The sequence below is a fragment of the Mobula birostris genome, chromosome 16, assembly GCF_030028105.1.
Source record: "Mobula birostris isolate sMobBir1 chromosome 16, sMobBir1.hap1, whole genome shotgun sequence".
Lineage (NCBI taxonomy): Eukaryota > Metazoa > Chordata > Chondrichthyes > Myliobatiformes > Myliobatidae > Mobula > Mobula birostris.
Window position 1 is genome coordinate 79,833,302 of NC_092385.1, and position 20,225 is coordinate 79,853,526.

At 38.5% G+C, this 20,225-nt stretch overlaps 1 protein-coding gene across 8 annotated transcripts in view; it reads right to left on the reverse strand.

Annotated features, from left to right (window-relative positions):
• Window positions 1–20,225, reverse strand: part of atrip (ATR interacting protein) — a 50,521-nt gene that overhangs the window by 15,907 nt on the left and 14,389 nt on the right. For 7 of the 8 annotated variants that reach the window (XM_072280978.1, XM_072280975.1, XM_072280974.1 and 4 more), the window contains 6 exons: window positions 13,816–13,934; window positions 12,721–12,866; window positions 9,262–9,369; window positions 8,335–8,439; window positions 7,861–7,987; window positions 5,653–6,363 (listed from right to left, as the gene is read on the reverse strand). In XM_072280978.1, coding sequence (XP_072137079.1) covers window positions 5,653–6,363; window positions 7,861–7,987; window positions 8,335–8,439; window positions 9,262–9,369; window positions 12,721–12,866; window positions 13,816–13,934 — 1,316 coding nt within the window. The remainder of the gene's footprint in view (window positions 1–5,652; window positions 6,364–7,860; window positions 7,988–8,334; window positions 8,440–9,261; window positions 9,370–12,720; window positions 12,867–13,815; window positions 13,935–20,225) is intronic. The other variant, XM_072280980.1, reaches the window with a different exon arrangement.

Below are 20,225 nucleotides of genomic sequence, written 5' to 3' on the forward strand. Positions count from 1 at the left end.
AATGTTAGAAAATACATGGTCATGAAATTTGGTAGTAGAAATTAATGTGCAGACTATTTTATAAATGGGGAGAAAATAATCTGAGATGCAAAGAGGCTTGGGATTTTTTGTGCAGAACATCCTAAAGTGTAACTTGCATACTGAATCAGTGGTGAGAAAGGCAAATGCAATGTTAGCATTCATTTCAAGAGACCTGGTATACAAGAAATATTTTCTTGTATTTTTTGGATCTTCCCCTCCCCCTTTCAAATCTCTTACTATGTACTCTTTCAGTTAGTCCTGACAAAAGGTCTCGGCCCGAAACGTCGATTGTACCTCTTCCTATAGATGCTGCCTGGCCTGCTGCGTTCACCAGCAACTTTTATGTGTGTTGCTTGAAATTCCAGCATCTGCAGATCTCCTCGTGCTTGGAATACAAGAGCAGGGATGTGATGCTGAGGCTTTATAAGGCACTGGTGAGGCCTCACCTTGAGTATTGTGTACAGTTTTGGGCTGTTCATGTAAGAAAAGATATGCTGCTATTGGAGAGGGTTCATAGGAGGTTCGCAAGGATGACTGATTCTGGGAATGAAAGGGTAATCATACAATGAATGTTTAATGGCTCTCTGTCTATACTCACTGGAATGTAGAAGGATGAGGGGATCAAACCATTTGAATTTTGAAAGGCCTAGACAGATTAGATGTGAAAAAGATGGCTCCCGTGGTGGGGAGTCCAGGACAAGAGGGCACAGCCTCAGGAAGAGAAGTGTATCCATTTAAAACATAGATGCAGAGAAAGTTCTTTAGCCAAAGGGTGGTGAATTTGTTACCACAGGGAGGTGTGGAGGCCAGATCGTTGGGTGCATTTAAGGCAGAGACTCATAGGTTCTTAGTTGGGCACAGCATCAAAAATTAGGGGAGGGGAAAAATGGTTTCAGCCATTATTGAATGGCAGAGCAGGCTCAATGCACTAAATGGCCTAATTCTGCTCCTATGTCTTATGGTCAAACATTGAACCCAGTGGATTTAATTTGGCTTTTTTTTTTGACACTGATCAACAGCAAAAGACTCTTTCATGTCAAAGTGAAAACAGATCTCTACAAAGTGATCTAAATTAATTACAAATATAAAACACAAAATAATTGATTGCTTAAGTGTTAACTCCCTTCAATGAGATGCATCTTTGGCAGCAATTACAGACTTGATTCTGAGTGAATAGGTCTCTGTCAACTTTGCACATCTGGACACTGCAATTTTTCCCCATTCTTCTTTACAAAACTGCTCAAGCCCCATCAGAGAGCTTGGGGATCATGAGCGAACAGCCCTTTTCAAGTCAAATTCTCAATTGGCTTGAGGTCTGGATTCTGACTTGGCCACTCCAAGATAACAACTTTGTTGTTTTTAAGCCATTCCTATGTAGTTTTGGCTTTATGCTTGTGGTCATTGTCTTGCTGGTAAACCATTCTTCTCTCAAGTCGCAGTTCTTTTGCAAACTGCATCAGGTTTTCCTCCAGGATTTCCCTGTATTTTGCTGCACTCATTTTACCCTCTACCTTCACAGGCCTTCTAGGGCCCATTGCAGTGAAGCATAGAAACATAGAAAATAGGTGCAGGAGTAGGCCATTCGGCCCTTCGAGCCTGCACCGCCATTTATTATGATCATGGCTGATCATCCAACTCAGAACCCCGCCCCAGCCCTCCCTCCATACCCCCTGATCCCCGTAGCCACAAGGGCCATATCTAATTCCCTCTTAAATATAGCCAATGTGCTGGCCTCAACTGCTTCCTGTGGCAGAGAATTCCACAGATTCACCACTCTCTGAGTGAAGAAGTTTTTCCTAATCTCGGTCCTAAAAGGCTTCCCCTTTATCCTCAAACTGTGACCCCTCGTTCTGGACTTCCCCAACATCGGGAACAATCTTCCTGCATCTAGCCTGTCCAATCCCTTTAGGATTTTATACGTTTCAATCAGATCCCCCCTCAATCTTCTAAATTCCAACGAGTACAAGCCCAGTTCATCCAGTCTTTCTTCATATGAAAGTCCTGCCATCCCAGGAATCAATCTGGTGAACCTTCTTTGTACTCCCTCTATGGCAAGGATGTCTTTCCTCAGATTAGGGGACCAAAACTGCACACAATACTCCAGGTGTGGTCTCACCAAGGCCTTGTACAACTGCAGTAGTACCTCCCTGCTCCTGTACTCAAATCCTCTCGCTATAAATGCCAGCATACCATTCGCCTTTTTCACCGCCTGCTGTACCTGCATGCCCACTTTCAATGACTGGTGTATAATGACACCCAGGTCTCATTGCACCTCCCCTTTTCCTAATCGGCCACCATTCAGATAATAATCTGTTTTCCTATTTTTGCTACCAAAGTGGATAACTTCACATTTATCCACATTAAATTGCATCTGCCATGAATTTGCCCACTCACCCAACCTATTCAAGTCACTCTGCATCCTCTTAGCATCCTCCTCACAGCTAACACTGCCACCCAGCTTCGTGTCATCCGCAAACTTGGAGATACTGCATTTAATTCCCTCACCCAAGTCATTAATATATATTGTAAACAACTGGGGTCCCAGCACTGAGCCTTGCGGTACCCCACTAGTCACCGCCTGCCATTCTGAAAAGGTCCCGTTTATTCCCACTCTTTGCTTCCTGTCTGCTAACCAATTCTCCATCCACATCAATACCTTACCCCCCAATACCATGTGCTTTAAGTTTGCACACTAATCTCCTGTGTGGGACCTTGTCAAAAGCCTTTTGAAAATCCAAATATACCACATCCCCTATCCACTCTACTAGTTACATCCTCAAAAAATTCTATGAGATTCGTCAGACATGATTTTCCCTTCACAAATCCATGTTGACTTTGTCCGATGATTTCACCGCTTTCCAAATGTGCTGTTATCACATCTTTGATAACTATCTCCAGCAGCTTCCACACAGCGTGTTGCACCTACCACCATGCTTCACGGTAGGCATGGTGTGTTTTGATGATGTCTTATGCCAAAAATAGCGTTTAGTCTGATGACCAAAAAGCTCAATTTTGGTTTCATCAGACCACAGAACCTTCTTCCAGCTGAGTTTGGAGTCTCCCACATGCCTTCTGGCAAACTCTAGACACCAAGATTTCATGTGTGTGTTTTTTAACAGTAGCTTCCTCTCAAAGCTGCAACTGGTGAAGCACCCGGGCAACAGTTGTTGTATGCACAGTCTCTCCCATCTCAGCCACTGAAGCTTGTAACTCCTCCAGAGTTGTCATAGGTCTCTTGGTGGCCCCCCTCACTAGTGCCCTTCTTGCTTGGTCACTCAGTTTTTGAGGACAGTCTGCTCTAGGTAGGTTTACAGTGGAGCTATTTTCTATCCATTTCTTGATGATTGACAACTGTATTCAGTGACTTTGAAATTTTCTTATATTCATCTCCTGACCTGTACTTTTCAATAACCTTTTCACTGAGCTGCTTGAAGTGTTCTCTTGTCTTCATGGTGTAGTTTTTGCCAGGATACTGACTCATCAGCAGTTGGATCTTCCAGATGCAGGTGTATTTTTTCTACAATCAATTGAAACACCTTGACTGCACATAGTGATCTCCATTTAAGTAATTAAGTGACTTCTAAAAACAATTGACTGCACCAGTGATGATTTGGTGTGTCTAAATAAAGGGAGTGAATATTTATACAATCAATTATTTTGTGTTTTATATTTGTAGTTAATTTAGATCACTCTGTGGAGGTTTCTCCCACCAGTTTGACACGAAAGGGTCTTGTTCTGTTTATCAGTGTAAAAAAAGCGAAATTAAATCCACTGTGATTCAATGTTGTAAAACAATAAAACATGAAAACTTCTGGGGGGGGGAATACTTTTTATCGGCACTTTATTTATATCAGCTATCTTAGGTATTTATATTATTCTGTTCCTCATCTTGTTTTTTTTTTTGTGATGCATCAGATCCGGAGTAACAATTATTTTGTTCCCTTTTACGCCTGTGTAATGAAAATGACATTGAACAATGTTGAATCTTGAAATTAAACTAAATTTCTCTGCCTGTGCCTGATCAATATCCCTCCAACCCTGCCTATCTAAAAGCCTCTTGACCACCATCTTATCTACTGTACTTCCACACCACCCCATCCCAGGCACCTACGACTCCTTGTGCAATAAACTTATCCTGTACACCTGCTTTAAATTTTTATTGCTAAATGCTGTTTTTCATGAAGTATTAAGGTGATTATCAAAATAGATGAGAACAAGTAGCAAGGTTTTTCGGTAACTGGCTCAAAAGCAAACTTTTTTTAAAAAACGAGGGCAAATACAGGCTTTAAACAATTCAAACTATGCCATTAAGTACAGTCTGTAACATCCTAGTTCTAATGGTTCTTAAAAGCTTTCTTTAAAATGTTCCAAATACAACCAAATGTAAATTAATTAGGAAAAGTAGTGCAACCCACCAGATAGCATTCCTGAGAACCTACTTTTATACAGAATATTTACATGTAATGACCTCCTTTATATAAAAATTCCCTGAGTAATGAAAAATGCAGAAAAGATAAATTCCATCTGTAAAAGATGAAGTTATGTTCTGGAATACAAAGCCCAAAGGCAAAGCACACAAAACATAGTGTAACTTAATGCTTGAAAGACAGTTAATACTGCTTTACAGAGCTATCTTTTGGGAGGATAAACATTTTTCAAACCTTTTTAACAATATTATGGCATATTACTTAGGATATTCAATTATTAGTTAAACTGTACTGTCATCATGAATATTTCATGTATACCACTTAGAAATCCCAATGATTTGGCATTTGGCTCACAAAGGAATGTTTGCTGTGATCCTTTCCCACTCACTGGGATGCCCATTTATATTCTTTCTTCCATTGGAAATTTACTCTTGCCTCATTTAGTATGCTTAACTTAAATATCATTTAACACTTCATTGGAAAGTATTTCTGATTTATGAAATGTTAAATCATGTTTCTCAAATTGAATTCAGACTGATTAAAAATGGTAACTAGTTGATTTCCAGCAATTTGTTTCCACTGCAGCGTGATGTAATAATCACTGGGAAATTTACAAATCTTAGCTATAACAGCAAAAAAATAAAAATCTACAAAAATTATGTTGCAAAATTCTTTCAAAATTAAAACAGATACAGACATTTGGCTTCAGTAGATAATCTACTGAGGAATAAAGACCAAAACAGGACATTATTGATCCAATGCATTAATTCTGATTTGATCTGTACAGATGCTGCCTGACATGCTGAATATAAGAAAAAGTTCTGACTTTAAGTTAACTTTCTAGCATCTGCAGGTTTTTTGTTTAGTTACTTATGCTGCTTAATACTACACTTGAATGATATACAAAGATAGCACTTCCTACAACCCAAGTCTATACAGTTACGTTAATCAGCAAGCAACATAGCCAAGCCAGAAAAAATTTAAATGTGTGGACTTCCTGAAGAAGTTAATGGATAATAATTGGGATTAAGAAGCAAGACTCGAGCCCAGAACACATTAGTTAATCCAGATAAACTGAAATGAATTATAGAATATTTACTGTTAATTCTACTCAGTGCAGGAGGAATAAATCTGTAACATTTTGTCCCAGATGAGTTTCACCAACAATTAAATGATTTATCACATGACCTCTGCCCTTCGTTACCTGTGCAGGAGTGAAGAATTTGCACGTTCAGCAAGCTTCCTCAAAACTCTTAAGCTTTGGCACTGGACACTCTCTCTTCGATGAGACATGCTTATAGCCACAGGGTCAGTAAGTTGGAGTAACTTGTCAAACAAGTGATTCTGAGATTGTTCCTGCGGCTTTGTTCGTTCTTTTTGAAGCTTTGACATTCCTGCTTCTTCTTTACCATGTTCACCTGGTGGTCTGCTTTTGTTATGCATTTGGGCAGCCAAGTTAGAGTCACTTTCAATGCCGTCACTGGAGTTATGGACCAATAAGGAATTTCCAACCTTTTGACTGTGTGATACAAGGTGATACAGAACTCCAAGTGCTGTGAGCGCAAAGTCTTCACAATTATGCAAACGATCATCTATATTCGAGGCAGTAAGCTCCCCAGAGCTGGATGAACAGCAAGTTCTGCTTCGAGAAGGACTTCTTCCCCCTTTTTCAGTTTGCAATGCTTGACAATATGTATCAAGGTAATATTCTATTAGTGGCAAAAGGTGAACTACACCAGGCATGTCATTATGTTTTCTAAGATAAATTCCTGCAGGGTCCAAGTCTTTTTCTGACAATTCTTGGTCCAAGATGAGCATGTTAATACCACACAAAGCTAACTGTTGAAGCTTATTTAGATTTGAAGATATTTCTTTTATCCTGACATCAGAAGATTTCTCAGTTGAGGAAGAGTCACTACAAAGATGAAAAATTATTATTATACCGCATTTATATTCTCTGCCTTTTTAATTTTGCATAATCAGAATAGTCCAGGTGAACTTTCCTCTGTAATTACTATATATATATATATATATATGAGTGATTCATTCTCCTATAAGTCTATCTACTAATCATGCACATGTGGGGCCAATTCCAAATGTCACTGAAGATCACAATTACAAGCTAGCTCCAGTGGATGCAACAAAATCACTGTATGAGAGTTGTTAAGATACTACAGCAAGACATCTGTTGTTTAAAAGTATTGCTGTTTCAATTAATCATCTTTTTTAAACATTCTTTCAAAAAAAATTATAGCATTGTGAGAGTATCACAGATATTCTTTGTTCTTTCCAGTCCTTTCTCTTATTGGCAATTAAAAATATTATGTATTTCTAGTTCTATGAAAGGCAATTGTCCTGAAATATTAATTGCTTCTCTCTCGTTATGCTGCCTGACCTACTGCATACTTCTAGCACTTTCTGTTTTAGTTTGAAACAAAATGTTGCGCTAGTTAAATGAAAACTGGAGTATTATTAACTTCCATCAGTATAGAAAAAATAAAAAATGAATTGGTATAATTAAGTTGTTGCTGTGAATAGAGAAATATTGTTCAAAATAAGATAATAAGTATAAGCAAAATAAAACAAACATCATTATACTTGATGGAAAGAAATTTTACATAAAATTAGTTACCTCAGACCAAATGGTTTGAAAATTAGAATGGTTTTTGAAGTTTAAGGGCAAGTGTGAAAGCAGAAAAAAAGGGAAGCAAAGATATCTACGAGAAACATTTGGTCAAAAGAACAAATATGGAGTATTTATCTAGAAAAGCTTATTAAATTCAAGGACTGGACAGAATGGTCTCAGAATATAAGCAAGCTCATTCTGGGCTTGGAATCAAATTCACTCACCTAGCAAAATTTGTAAATATTTTAGAATAAAAGCTGGCTGTAAATGTTGCTAGTTTTCCAAATCTATTCCAGGCTGAGGAGCATTTAAAGCACCAAGTAGCTGTCCAGAATGAATATTATTCTCTGAACAAAACTCAACAATGTAGGTTGACATTCAAGAAAATCTTGTTTAAATTCATGGAGAAGATACTAAAAGTATAACTGCAGTGATCTGCCTAACCATCAAGAGAAATTACTTCAGGAAAAGGCCTGATTACCTTATTTGAATTTTATTCATATATTTCACATTCCTTTACATCCACAGAACGTAGCTAATCATCAAAGCAGTATATTTACAGTCAGTATAATCCTGAGAACCAGTGTTACCGTCTGGCAAAATAATCAGCAGATACAACACATGAATATCATTCAACTTTCAAATTAAACTAACAAATTATTTAATAAGATCTGCTTGTATTATTTCACCACAATAAAATTCAACAATTAAATTGACATTTTAAGACTACTACAATTTGTCGAGGCTTATGGAATTCTATCTGCAATTATAACAAACTATACTCACGCGCTGCAGCAACTATGGTAGTGGACCAACCCAGTGAAAGCTTCGCAACTGCAATTAAGGAGGTGGCTCAACCCCAAACTCCGAGGACCAACTGGCTGGCTGAGGAGCATAGTCACCAGAACAGCACCTTAAAAAGCACAAATTCCACAAAAAAAACACTGTATGTACTAAACGCCTGTAATTTAGCAAAAGATGAAGGAAACTCTATTAAAAGCTAACTAATTTATAAGCTGCCCAATAAATGTATTTCTTATTCAATCAGTAGGATGTGTGGCTAGTTTTCATCCAAGTATTTCTAAACTTTTGAGGCTTGGAAATTCAAGCCAGAGTGGCAGAACTAGCTTGCAATGGCAATTAAGACCATTAAGTTCTGAACATCAAAAGGGAACGTCAATGATCACATTTATTTTTGCTATGGATGATTAAAATAGCTACTTGATACCAAATTGTAAGACTTGAAGATTAGTCAATCACCTTCAACCTGTCTCCTGCACTTTCCAGATGCCATCTCAACATCAGCTTTGGACCAGGGTGTTTGCTTCCTCTCACCAGCGAAAATGGAATGTGTACTAGGAGAACCTAAGGAATAAGGAAAGTACAACAAACACATCTACCAAGACAAAACAACTTTAAACCATATAAAATGTACTGAAATAAGTGTAAAATCTGTAGCTTAGACAACAATTTAAACTATCTAAATTCATATGAATGATCTCTCTATTGGGCAAAAAAGAGAAACTAAGTAAAAAGCCAAAACTGGAGTAAATTTACACTTTATTTTCTTTATTACTGTTTTGGAACTGTACCATTCCAAAACCAAATTATTGATGAAGGATTATTGCTACCACTCAATTTAGGAATCTGCCTAAATTGCATATTTATATATATTTCCTCATTGACTCATGGAGTAGCTCAATTTCCTCAGTAACCTATGAGAGTCCACACAGTGAGGACTAGCATCTAAAAATTCCATAAAAACATAGGGAAACTGATGACACCTGAACAATGTAACAACTTTACTTCCATCTGTTTTTTTGTTACAGGCATTTACACAAGGAACCTAAAAAATAACTTGCCTAAAAAAACTATGTGTATGTACCTCAGTAATCAGAAAGTTTACAGAATAATACCAGGCTAAAATTAACATTTCTTCAATTAGACTTCATAGACTCTTTGCAGAAAAATGCAGGTGTAACAAAATACAGACACAAAAGAATTACGGACTGTTGATTGAATGAAAAGGAACATGCCAGGTGATCAATTTTTAAATTAATTAAACTGTAAGATCAAGCTCACGGGCAGCATAAACATTATTATAGAAACATTCCAAAGGTAAGGATTACCCCACTAAATTATATCACATAATATTTTCAAATACATTGAAGTACAATGATCGTTTACCTTCAGAGTGCCTGTCACGGGATGATTTTCCCAAAATGGAGGTAAGTGAGAGACTTTTTTTAGGTATTTCCTTCTTGGCAATGTGAAACTCCTTCAAATCTCTTGTCTCTGTTAAATTAAGAGTGCAATTTAAAAAAAAAATCACAGTCCCATCTTCTTATGCTCAGACACTGAAACCCTCATTGATTTTTCCCCACCTCCAAACCAAACTATTCAAAAGCTCTCCTGCCCAGATTTTCATTCTATGACCTACTTAAAGATTTCAGAAAGTACTGCTGTATATTGATCAGCATGCATCTCTCTCTCTCTCTTTCTTTGCCCCCCCCCCCAATCACCGGTAGTTAAAGACCCATATTTGTTTCCAATTGCCCAAGTTTGAGCCCTTGGGCTTAAAACTTTTAACTGCACCAACCTCACAACAAGTACTCTTCTGATCAGCATCTGCACCATTTATTGTGTTGTTGTGACTTGGCATTTTATATTAACTGCTAACAGCTGGCATCCTTTTCAAAATGAGCTACTATTCTTCTTTTAGCAAAGTTTCATTTGCCAAATCACCAAAGTGTGTTTTTTAATTTGTTGGTCAAACTTGCCTTCAGCATTTTATAGAGGATATTCATAGAGGGAAAAAGAAACATTTAGCTTTCCCTGTCAAATAAATGTCATATTAATATCCATTCTTGACATTGTACTCCAATGAAAGAATTCAAAACTGTGGTTACTGTTAACATGTCTGTGACTAGTAGAAGAAAATAAGGAATGTGTTTTATAAGATAGTACAGTTGCAAGAATAAGGTTTTGAACCCTTTGCAATTACCTGGTTTTCTGCATTAATCACTCATAAAATGTGGTCTGATCTTCATCTAACTCACAACAATAGACAAATACAATCTGCCTAAACTAATAACACACAAGCAATTGTACTTCTCATCAATACTGAGTATTCCATTTAAACAATCACAGTCTAGGTTCAAAAAGATATGTGAACCTCTGGGGTAATGCCTTCTACAAAAGCTATTTGGAGTCAGTTGTTTCAATCAGAGATGAGATTGGAGGTTTTTGTTGTCGAGTTACCCTGCCCTAACAAAATGACACACAAAGTCATGTTACTGATACAGCCTGCATTCTTCTCAAGAAATATCTGCTTATGTGCACCATGCCTCGATGAAAACAACTTTCAGAGGACCTTAGAAGAAGAATTGTAGAGATGCATGAAGCTGAAAAAGGCTACAAAAGCATTTCTAAAGGCCCAAGTGTTCATCAGTCGACAGTAAGGGAAATAGCCTACACAGGGAGGGAACTCAGTACTGTTGCTACTCTCCCTAGGAGTGGGCATCCTGCAAAGATCACACCAAGAGCATGACATGCAGTGCTGAAGGAGGTGAAAAAGAACCCAAGCGTAACAGCAAAAGACCTGCAGAAATCTCTAGAACTTGCAAAGTCTCTGTTCATGTGTCCAGTATAAGAAAAGCACTGAACAAGAATAATGTTCATCAAAGCACACCACAGAGGAAACCACTGCTCTCCAAACAAAAAACATTGCTGCATGGCAAGTTTGCAAAAGACCACTTGGATGTTCCACAACGCTTATCGGACAATGTTCCATGTACAGATGAAACAAAAACTGAACTTTTTAGCACAAATGCACATTGCTATGTTCGGAGGAAAAAAGGCATTGCACATCAACACCAAAACCTCATCCCAACTGTGAAGCATGGTGGAAGGAGCATCATGGTTTGGGGCTGCTTTACTGCCTCAGGGCCTGGACAGCTTACAATTTTGAATTCATTGTTCCGTCAACAATTACATCAAGACATTTACAGGAAAATGTCAGGGTAGTGGTCCGTCAGCTGAAGCTTAATAGAAGTTGGATGATGCAACAAGACAACAATCCGAAAGACAAGGGTAAATCGACAAGAGTAAATCAACCACAGAATGCTTTAAACAAAGAAAATTCATGTTTTGGAATGTATAAGTCAAGAGTCCAGACCTTAACCCAATTGACATGCTGTGACATGACCTGAAGAGGGCTGTTCATGTAAGGCATCCCAGAAATACTGATGAACTAAAACAGTTTTGTATGGAAAAAGGAAAGGTACGTCGCATCCGGAGTTTCTCCGGTTAGCGGACGATTTCCCTCCACACCTCTCTGACGAAGTGCGGAACCACGTACGAGGCAAGTTACAGCAGGGGTTTGCCACTGCCTTCTGCCGGGTGAGTTTCCAAAGAGATTACCAGCTCGTAGCCCAGCATGGATGGAAAGCATGCATGGGAGCCGGCTGGATACGAACTCAGGACCTTTCATCCCGAAGTCCAGCACTGATGCCACTACACCACCAGCCGGGTCTTTGTATGGAAGAATGGTCAAAATTTATCCTCGCCATCGTGCAAGTCTGATCAGCAGCAATAGGAAGCATTTAGTGGAGATTATTGTTTCTAAAGGAGGCTCCACCAGTTATTAAGTAGAAGAGTTCATATACTTTTTCCAGCCTGGTCTGTGAATGATTAAACAATGTGTTCAAAAGACATGAAAAGTACAATTGTTTGTCTGTTATCGGTTTAGGCAGATTATGTTTGTCTATTATTGTGACTTAGATGAAGATTAGACCACAGTTTACGAGTAATTAATGCAGAAAACCAGGTAATTGCAAAGGGTTCACAAATTTTTTCTTGAAGCTGCGCTCAGTGAATGATGGTTGTAAAACTCAAAAAATTGTGTAGTGATGGTATGATACAGTGATTATCCATACCTCTGGGCCTTTGTTATGCTTGTCATGTTCAAGTCATATGCTTCAGCATATGTCCAATGTACAATAGTAAATTATCACATCTGTCTCAGCATGAACAGTTATGACAGAAATATAGACAATATACAAAAATGCAGGAAAACACAGCTTTAGCTGCCTATTATGGACCAATTTCAAAAGTAATATCTGAAACAGGCAGAAATCACATTCTTCTGTTTGAGTTTCTTCAAAGTATGATTGTTCTGAAGATTATTTTGATTCTTTATTCTTCAGCAATGGTTTCCTGTTCTACATTAATTTATAGGGTAATCCTCATTGGTAACCTTCATCAGCTGACTGATAAAACTATGCTAAAATATTTCTGAATTCAGAAACTTCCAGCAATTGCATTAAAAGCAAATATTTCATTAATCTGCTTTCCTTCTGACATTTGAAAGAGCAACATTTTAGGATCTGCTTAAAAGTTTGATTTCTAAGTACAGACAGAAATACACTTATTTTAGAATGTATAAAGTGCCTATAACTGATTCTATTGCTTCAAAAGACAAAATAACAATTTCTTCAGTTTATGATATTACTCAAGGAAATACAGTTTCTGAATACAAGTAATGCAAGTTTTATCAAAATAACAATGGCAATTACACAAACTAAGTAATCACAGTTTAATGTTAATAAGAATCCAAGAAAAACAACAAGCTAAAAAAAAACTTACCTTTATCAGATGTAAGCTGGTTCCCTGCTGAAGGGGAACAAATGGAACGCACAGGGGACATCTCTGCGGCAAATGACTTTTTATCAGGAAAATAACTTCTTGCAGTCTGTGGAGAGGCACTGGGTCCAGATGAACATCTCCTGGGGCTAAAGAGAATTTAGGCAAATATTAGAAAATGTTTGAATGAACAGTGACATTGCCAACAATATGAACTTACCACTTTTCTTTAGGCAGTTAATGCCTCAAAAAGACAAAAGTTATTCAGCCAAACAAAAAGCTGCTTATTAATAACTGATAAACAATGTTAATTGAAAATGAAAATTATTGAAGATAGGGAATGAAATTCAAAATGTCTGCTCAATATTCCTCATAGACCTCAACTTCATAAATAATGAAAACTGTTTCTAATTCTATTTGCTCTTCTATAAAAACATCCAAGGGGAAATCAAGACCAATATTATTACAGGTTGAAACCATTAAAAATCAGTGGGGAAAAGTACAATGGCACTCTTCTGTATAACAGCCCCACTACTGAAGAATGTATTCCTTTCCTCTTGTAGGTGTCAAAAGATGTAAAAGTCAAGTGCATGATACAGATTTGTAAAAGTTCAAATTGTAGCCAGGAAACTGATAACAATAATGATGGATATTGCCAAGCATGGATCCAAGGTGGGCAGAAACTGATTATAATAATGATGGATACTGCCAAGGTGGGCAGAAACACAAAAGGGGGGAAAATATGCTTATATAACCAACATTAGAAAGGAAATAACATTACTAAAACGCAGCTGAAATAATCAAGAATGTTCTTGTTGTATCCTGAGAATGATGACAAACTAAATGAACATTTTTACTTTAATGAAATTTGCATTGAACTTGGGCACTCTACCTTTAAGAAAAACATTAAACCAATGGGGATGACTCACAGAAGAATAAAGTGATTTAGAACTCAGGGTCCTCAAGAATGAGGGTGGAATCTCATTGAAACCTATTGAATATTGAAAGGCCTAGATACAGTGGATGTGAAGAGGATGTTTCCTATAGTGGGGTAATCGAATAAATCTGACAGCCATATTTTAAATGCATTTCACCTACCTGACTTTAGCAACACCCAGAATTGGAGACTTGGTGGTTCTTTCACAATTTCTGAACTTTGTACGCAACTCATTCATCTCTGCTTCTTTAAACTGCAGTTCAGACTGCAATGACTGCACCTTAAATTTAGAACAGCAGTCAAATTTAAAAGAAGTGTATTTTAGTTTGAAATGTTAGCAGATAGTCAATACAAGTTTAGCAAATATATGCTAATATGGGGTTCTGACGTGATCTTTCATTAAAAACAAAGCATAAAGAAGTCAGTAGCTGCTTATTGAGCAAATACCACACTGTTGCCATGAGCTTCCATTTCAAAGTTCAAAGTAAATTTATTATCAAAGCACACATACAGTACAGGGGTGCAAATGTTTGGGCATCCCAGTCAAAATTTCTGTTACTGTGAATAGCTAACGAGTAAAAGATGCACTGATTTCCAAAAGGCATAAAGTTAATGTTGACACATTTCTTCACTATTCTAAGCAAGAAAACTTTATTTCCATCTTTTACAGTTTCAAAATAACAAAAAAGGAAAAGGGCCCAAAGCAAAAGTTTGGGCACCCTGCATGGTCAGTACTTAGTAACACCCCCTTTGGCAAGTATCACAGCTTGTAAATGCTTTTTGTAGCCAGCTAGGAGTCTTTCAATTCTTGTTTGGGGGATTTTCGCCCATTCTTCCTTGCAAAAGACTTCTAGTTCTGTGAGATTCTTGGGCCGTCTTGCATGCACTGCTCTTTTGAGGTCTATCCACAGATTCTCAATGATGTTTAGGTCAGGGGACTGTGAGGGCCATGGCAAAACCTTCAGCTTGCACCTCTTGAGGTAGTCCATTGTGGATTTTGAGTTGTGTTTAGGATCATTATCCTGTTGTAGAAGCCATCCTCTTTTCATCTTCGGCTTTTTTACAGACGGTGTGATGTTTGCTTCCAGAATTTGCTGGTATTCAATTGAATTCATTCTTCCCTCTACCAGTAAATGTTCCCTGTGCCTCTGGCTGCAACACAAGCCTGAAGCATGATCGATCCACCCTCATGCTTAACAGTTGGAGAGGGGTTCTTTTCATGAAATTCTGCACCCTTTTTTCTCCAAACATACCTTTGCTCATTGCCGCCACAAAGTTCTATTTTAACTTCATCAGTCCACAGGACTTGTTTCCAGAATGCATCAGGCTTGTTTAGATCTTCCTTTGAACCTTTTAAATAGAACCTTTTTCTTATCACCAAAATTTTTTCAATCCTTAAAATAATGTTTTTTTTCTTGAGACATTGTAAGTGTTGCTTACTTCGATGTACTCGTGTTAATTGGATAATAATAATAAAAAGACTTGAAAAAAAGAAAAATAATGTGCAAAAAACAACAAACTGTGCAAATACAGAAAGAAAGAAAATAATAATAATCATAATCTTAAAAAGCCACAATACTGAACAGCACTAGAAGAGTCCAAAGATTGCTAGAAATTGAGAAATGTGTGTGCTTGGCTATACCTGCACCTCAAGTTTTACCAGCTTAAAAGAGAAAAAATAATATTAATAAAAATAAAAAAGCAATAAATATCAAGAACATAAGATAAAGGGACCTTGAAAGTGAGTCTATAGGTTGTCGGAACAGTTCAGTGACGGGGCAAGTGAAGTGGAGTGAAGTTATCCGCTCTGGTTCAAAAGTATAAATGTTGAAGGGTAATAACTGTTCCTAAACCTGGTGGTTTGGGTCCTGAAGCTCCTGCACCTTCTTCCCAATGGCAGCAGTGAGAAGGGAGCATGAACTGGATGATGAGGGTCCTCGATGATGGATGCTGCTTTCCTACAACATTGCTGACTAGATTTGCTCAATTGTGGGGAGGGCTTTGCCCATGATAGACTGGGCTGTATCCACTAGTCTTGTAGGATTTTCTGTTCAAGGGCCGTTGGTGTTTCCGTACTAGGATGGGATGCAGCTAGACAATATACTCTCCAACACACGTTTATAGAAGTTTGTCAAAGTTTTAGATGTCATGGGCAAATCTTCACCAACATTATTAAAGGCTGCTTAAGAACTGGAAATGTTATTCTCATTATTCAACAAGCTATCTGTCACATTAAGGAGAAAACAACCTATGGCAGGGGTCGGCAACCTTTTTGCCTCTGTGAGCTGGATTGCGTATTAATGAGCGGACGGTGGGCCAGATAAATGCCATAAGAAACTTGAAATATGGGAATTATCCATTTAAATACATCTTGTTCTGTTTTGTCTCAAATTAATGAATAACACATGCCAGAAAATCATTTGTGCTTAAGGTTGCCTACCCCTGACCTATGGCATAACTGTGCTGGTCACTCTCACCTACTGGTATTCAACATCAGCCAGAGAACTGCCTATAACACATTACATTGTGCATTCAAGAATCAAAGGGAAACTGAAGATATAAAATTTCCGAAGTGTTTTACTTTACTGAAAAAAAATCTTCGAACAGTGAATGGATAACATAAGTAAAACACACAAAATGCTGGAAGAACTCAGCAGGCCAGGCAGCATCTATCAAAACAAAGTACAGACAATGTTTCAGGTCGAGACCCTTCATCAGGACACATGAAGAGCACACGAGTCCTGATGAAGAGTCTCGGCCTGAAATGTCGACTGTATTCTTTACCATAGATGCCGCCTGGCATTAGCGATGGACCGATCAATTCGAAGAGAGAGAGCTCAGCACACATCAGGGAGAAGAGTTTTAAAAAGGAGCATTTTGCAGGGTTCAGTGCATTACCAGCAGACCAATTAATTCAAAGAGAGAGCTTCGCACAGGTCAGGGAAAAGTGTTTTTAAAAAAGCGTTTTGCAGGGCTCAGCTCATTAGCGGCAGTCCAATCGATTTGCGATTCATTAGCAGGAGCAAATAAAAGTAAAGAGGGGTCAAAGCAGAGCGGTCATTGTGTGAGTGGACCAGTTTAGGAATGAGAACTTGAGGCTTTGGCATGGAGGCACATGCAAGTAGCAGGTAAAACTTTTGTACTGGTTGAATAAAATGTCATGAAATTACAGCTAATTAAATAAAAATATGATGCAGGGTCAGGAGATGTGCTGTTAGCTGCAGCTGCATGATGTGGGAGCTGGTGGACCGCATTGTGGCTCCTGGTGACCACATCTGCAGCATGTTGGTTGCTCAAGGAACTCAGGCTCAAAGTTGCTGACCTGGAGTCTGAGCTTCAGGGAGGGGGAAAGTTACTTGGATTCTCTGTTTCAGGAGGTGGTCACACCCATTAGATTAGCTGCCTCAAATTCAGTCTATGGTGATGTATAAAAGGGTGCGACTGCGAGTGAGGTGGGTAATGGGATCCAAGAGACAGTGCTGGAGAAACCTCAGCCCTCGAGCTTGTCCAGCAGGTCTGAGATTTTTGCTCCCTATGTGGATGAGGGTGAGGACTGTAGGAAGGATGAGCAACCTAACTCTGGCACCATAGTTCAGGCAGCCGTTCAAGAGGGGGTAAAGAAGAGAAACATAGTGGTAATTGGGCATAGTGTAGTCAGGGGAATAGACAGAGTTCTCCGTCGCTAGATTAGCGTCCCAAAGGTTGTGCTACCTGCCTGGTACCCAGGTTTGGGACATCTTATCTTACCTGCAGAGGAATTTGTAAATGGGAGGGGAAGATCTATTTGTCATGGTCCATGTGGGTATCAATGACACAGGGAGAACGAGGAAAGAGGTTCTGCTGAAGGAAGTTGAGCAGCTAAGGACTGAATTAAAAAGCAGAACCAAAAACCAAGTAATCTCTGGATTACTACCTAAGCCACGTGCAAATGGACATAGAGTCAAGAAGATTAAGAGTTAAATGCGTGGCTCAGGGATTGCTGTGGGAGAAGTGGGTTTGAATTCACAGGAAATTGGCACCAGTATTGGGGAAGGAGGGAGCTGAACCAATGGGACGGGCTCCACCTGAACTGTGATGGGACCTGGATCCTAGTGAATCACATAACGAGGGCTGTGGATAGGGATTCAAACTAAATAGTAGCGGGGTGGGTTCAACAGATTAGAGAAGTATGGATAAAGTAAAAGAGAAAAGTGTGGATAAAGATAAAGTAAACGCAAAAGATAAAAAAAAAAAGTAAGAGTGGAGTGAAGAAAAGTCAAGTGCAAAAGAGTAAAAGATTACAAGATTTTAAAAGCACAATAAGTGTAAAGGCACTTTATTTGAAACAAGGTCAGTGAACTTGTGGCACAGATCAGTACAAGGGGGTATGATTTTGTGGCCATTACAGAGATGTGGTTGCATGGTGGAGAGCATTGGGAATTAAATATCCAAGGACATCAGATAATACAGAAGGATAGGCAGGAAGGTGAGGGAGGTGGGGAGCACTCTTAATTAAAGATGAGATCAGGGTGATAGTGAGAGACAATATAAGATCTAAGAAGCAGAATGGTGAATCTATCTCAGTAGAGATTAGGAATAGTAAAGGAAAAAAAAAATATCATGGAGAGTTGTCAATCGGCCACCGAATAATAACATTACAGCGGCACAGGCATAAACGGAGAAATATCTGAGGCATGTAAGAATGGAACATGGGGGATTTGGGGGATTTTTTTTAATATTCCTTTTATTTTTTTTATTACCAAAAAACAAAAAAAAACACATCTACAAAAACCACGACCTTAACAAAATCTAATTAAATACTGAGCAGCAAAAGGGAGAAAAATATAAAGGCAAAAGTAAACATACACAGCAGAGGTGCACTGCACGAAAAACCTCAGTCCTCACTCTGTGAGAAAGTCCAATACAGGGCCCCATATCCTTTCAAAGATGTCCCCTCTGTCCTCATTACATAGTCTCAGTCTCTCCACCACAGATCGTACGTAGGCACAGGGTCTATTTTCCACATTTGCAGGATTAACTTCTTAGCAATCACCATGCCAAACAATACAGCCTTTTTTTTCATACTTATTGGCTGAAGATAGGGAGCTTGGTGCTCCAAGGATGGCTACGAGCGGGTCTGGTTCCAATCGCTTCTCATAAGCCTCAGAGAAACAGTGAAAAATACTTTTCCAGTGTGCATAAAGCTTACAACATGACCAGAATGAATGTGACAAGTTACTGTTCACAGATTTACATCTATTACAAACTGGTGAAACATCAGGGTAGAAACTGTAACTTTTCTTTGGAATAATGAAGTTTATGTATTGTTTTAAACTGTATAAGTGTGTGTCTGACATTGAGCGAACAATCATGTATACTCTTTAAACACTCGTCCCAGACCTCCTCTGTCAGTTCTAGACCCAATTCATCCAGCCATGCCTGTTTAAGACCTGCAATATTCACCCGAGCTCCATTATGTAGGATCTGATAAAAATAGGATACCGCACCACGAGTAACAGGATCAAATTTATTTACTGCCTCCAGGGACTCATGTTTGTCTAAAACTTCGAAGTTAGGTATATATTTCCTCACATAATCTCGAATTTGTAAATATCTAAAAAAACTAGATAAACTGTTGTAACTGTGCAAATGAGGCAAAGTTTCCTTTACAGAGAAAGGTTGAACAAGTTAGGTCTTTATTCTTTGGAATATAGAAGGTTGAGGGGGGACTTGATAGAGGTGTTTAAAATTATGAGAGGGATAGATAGAGTTAATGTGGATAGGCTTTTTCCATTGAGAGTTGGGGAGATTCAAACAAGAGGACATGAGTTGAGAGTTAAAGGGCAGAAGTTTAGGGGTAACATGAGGGGGAACTTCTTTACTCAGAGAGTGGTAGCTGTGCGGAACGAGCTTCCAGCAGAAGTGGTTGAGGCAGGATCGATGTTGTCATTTAAAGTTAAATTGGATAGCTATATGGATAGGAAAGGAATGGAGGGTTATGGGCTGAGTGCAGGTCGGTGGGACTAGGTGACAGTAAGAATTCAGCACGGACTAGAAAGGCCGAGATGGCCTGTTTCACTGCTGTAATTGTTATATGGTTATAATATATAGGTCACCTACACTACAGATGCCTCTCTGTTTCCAGGTAGAAAAAAACAGTATCATTCAGGCCAGGCAAAAAGGAATAATCGTCACAAATCGGAGTGTTAATATAAGCTTTTGGGGCCTTAATGTGTAGTTGAATCTGCTTCCAAATTCTTATAGCGCTGTCAACCACGAAGCTGTTACTAAAATGTGACTTATTAACTGCAGTGGGACTATTAAGGAGAGCTGGTAAGGAAGTCTTCTTACAAAGCATTCACTCTATGAGTAACCATGCTGGGCACGAGTCTGAGGTAGAGGGTGGGCCTTTTTTCCACCATGCAAGAATGGATAGGTGAGCAGCCCAGTAATACATTTTAATGTCTGGTAGGGCAAAACCACCTGCTTCCTTGGGCTTTTTAGTAATTCTGATGGCTTTATAATTCCAAATGAAGGGTATAATAATTGAATCCAATTGCTTAAAATATGACAGAGGAATAAAACATGGAAT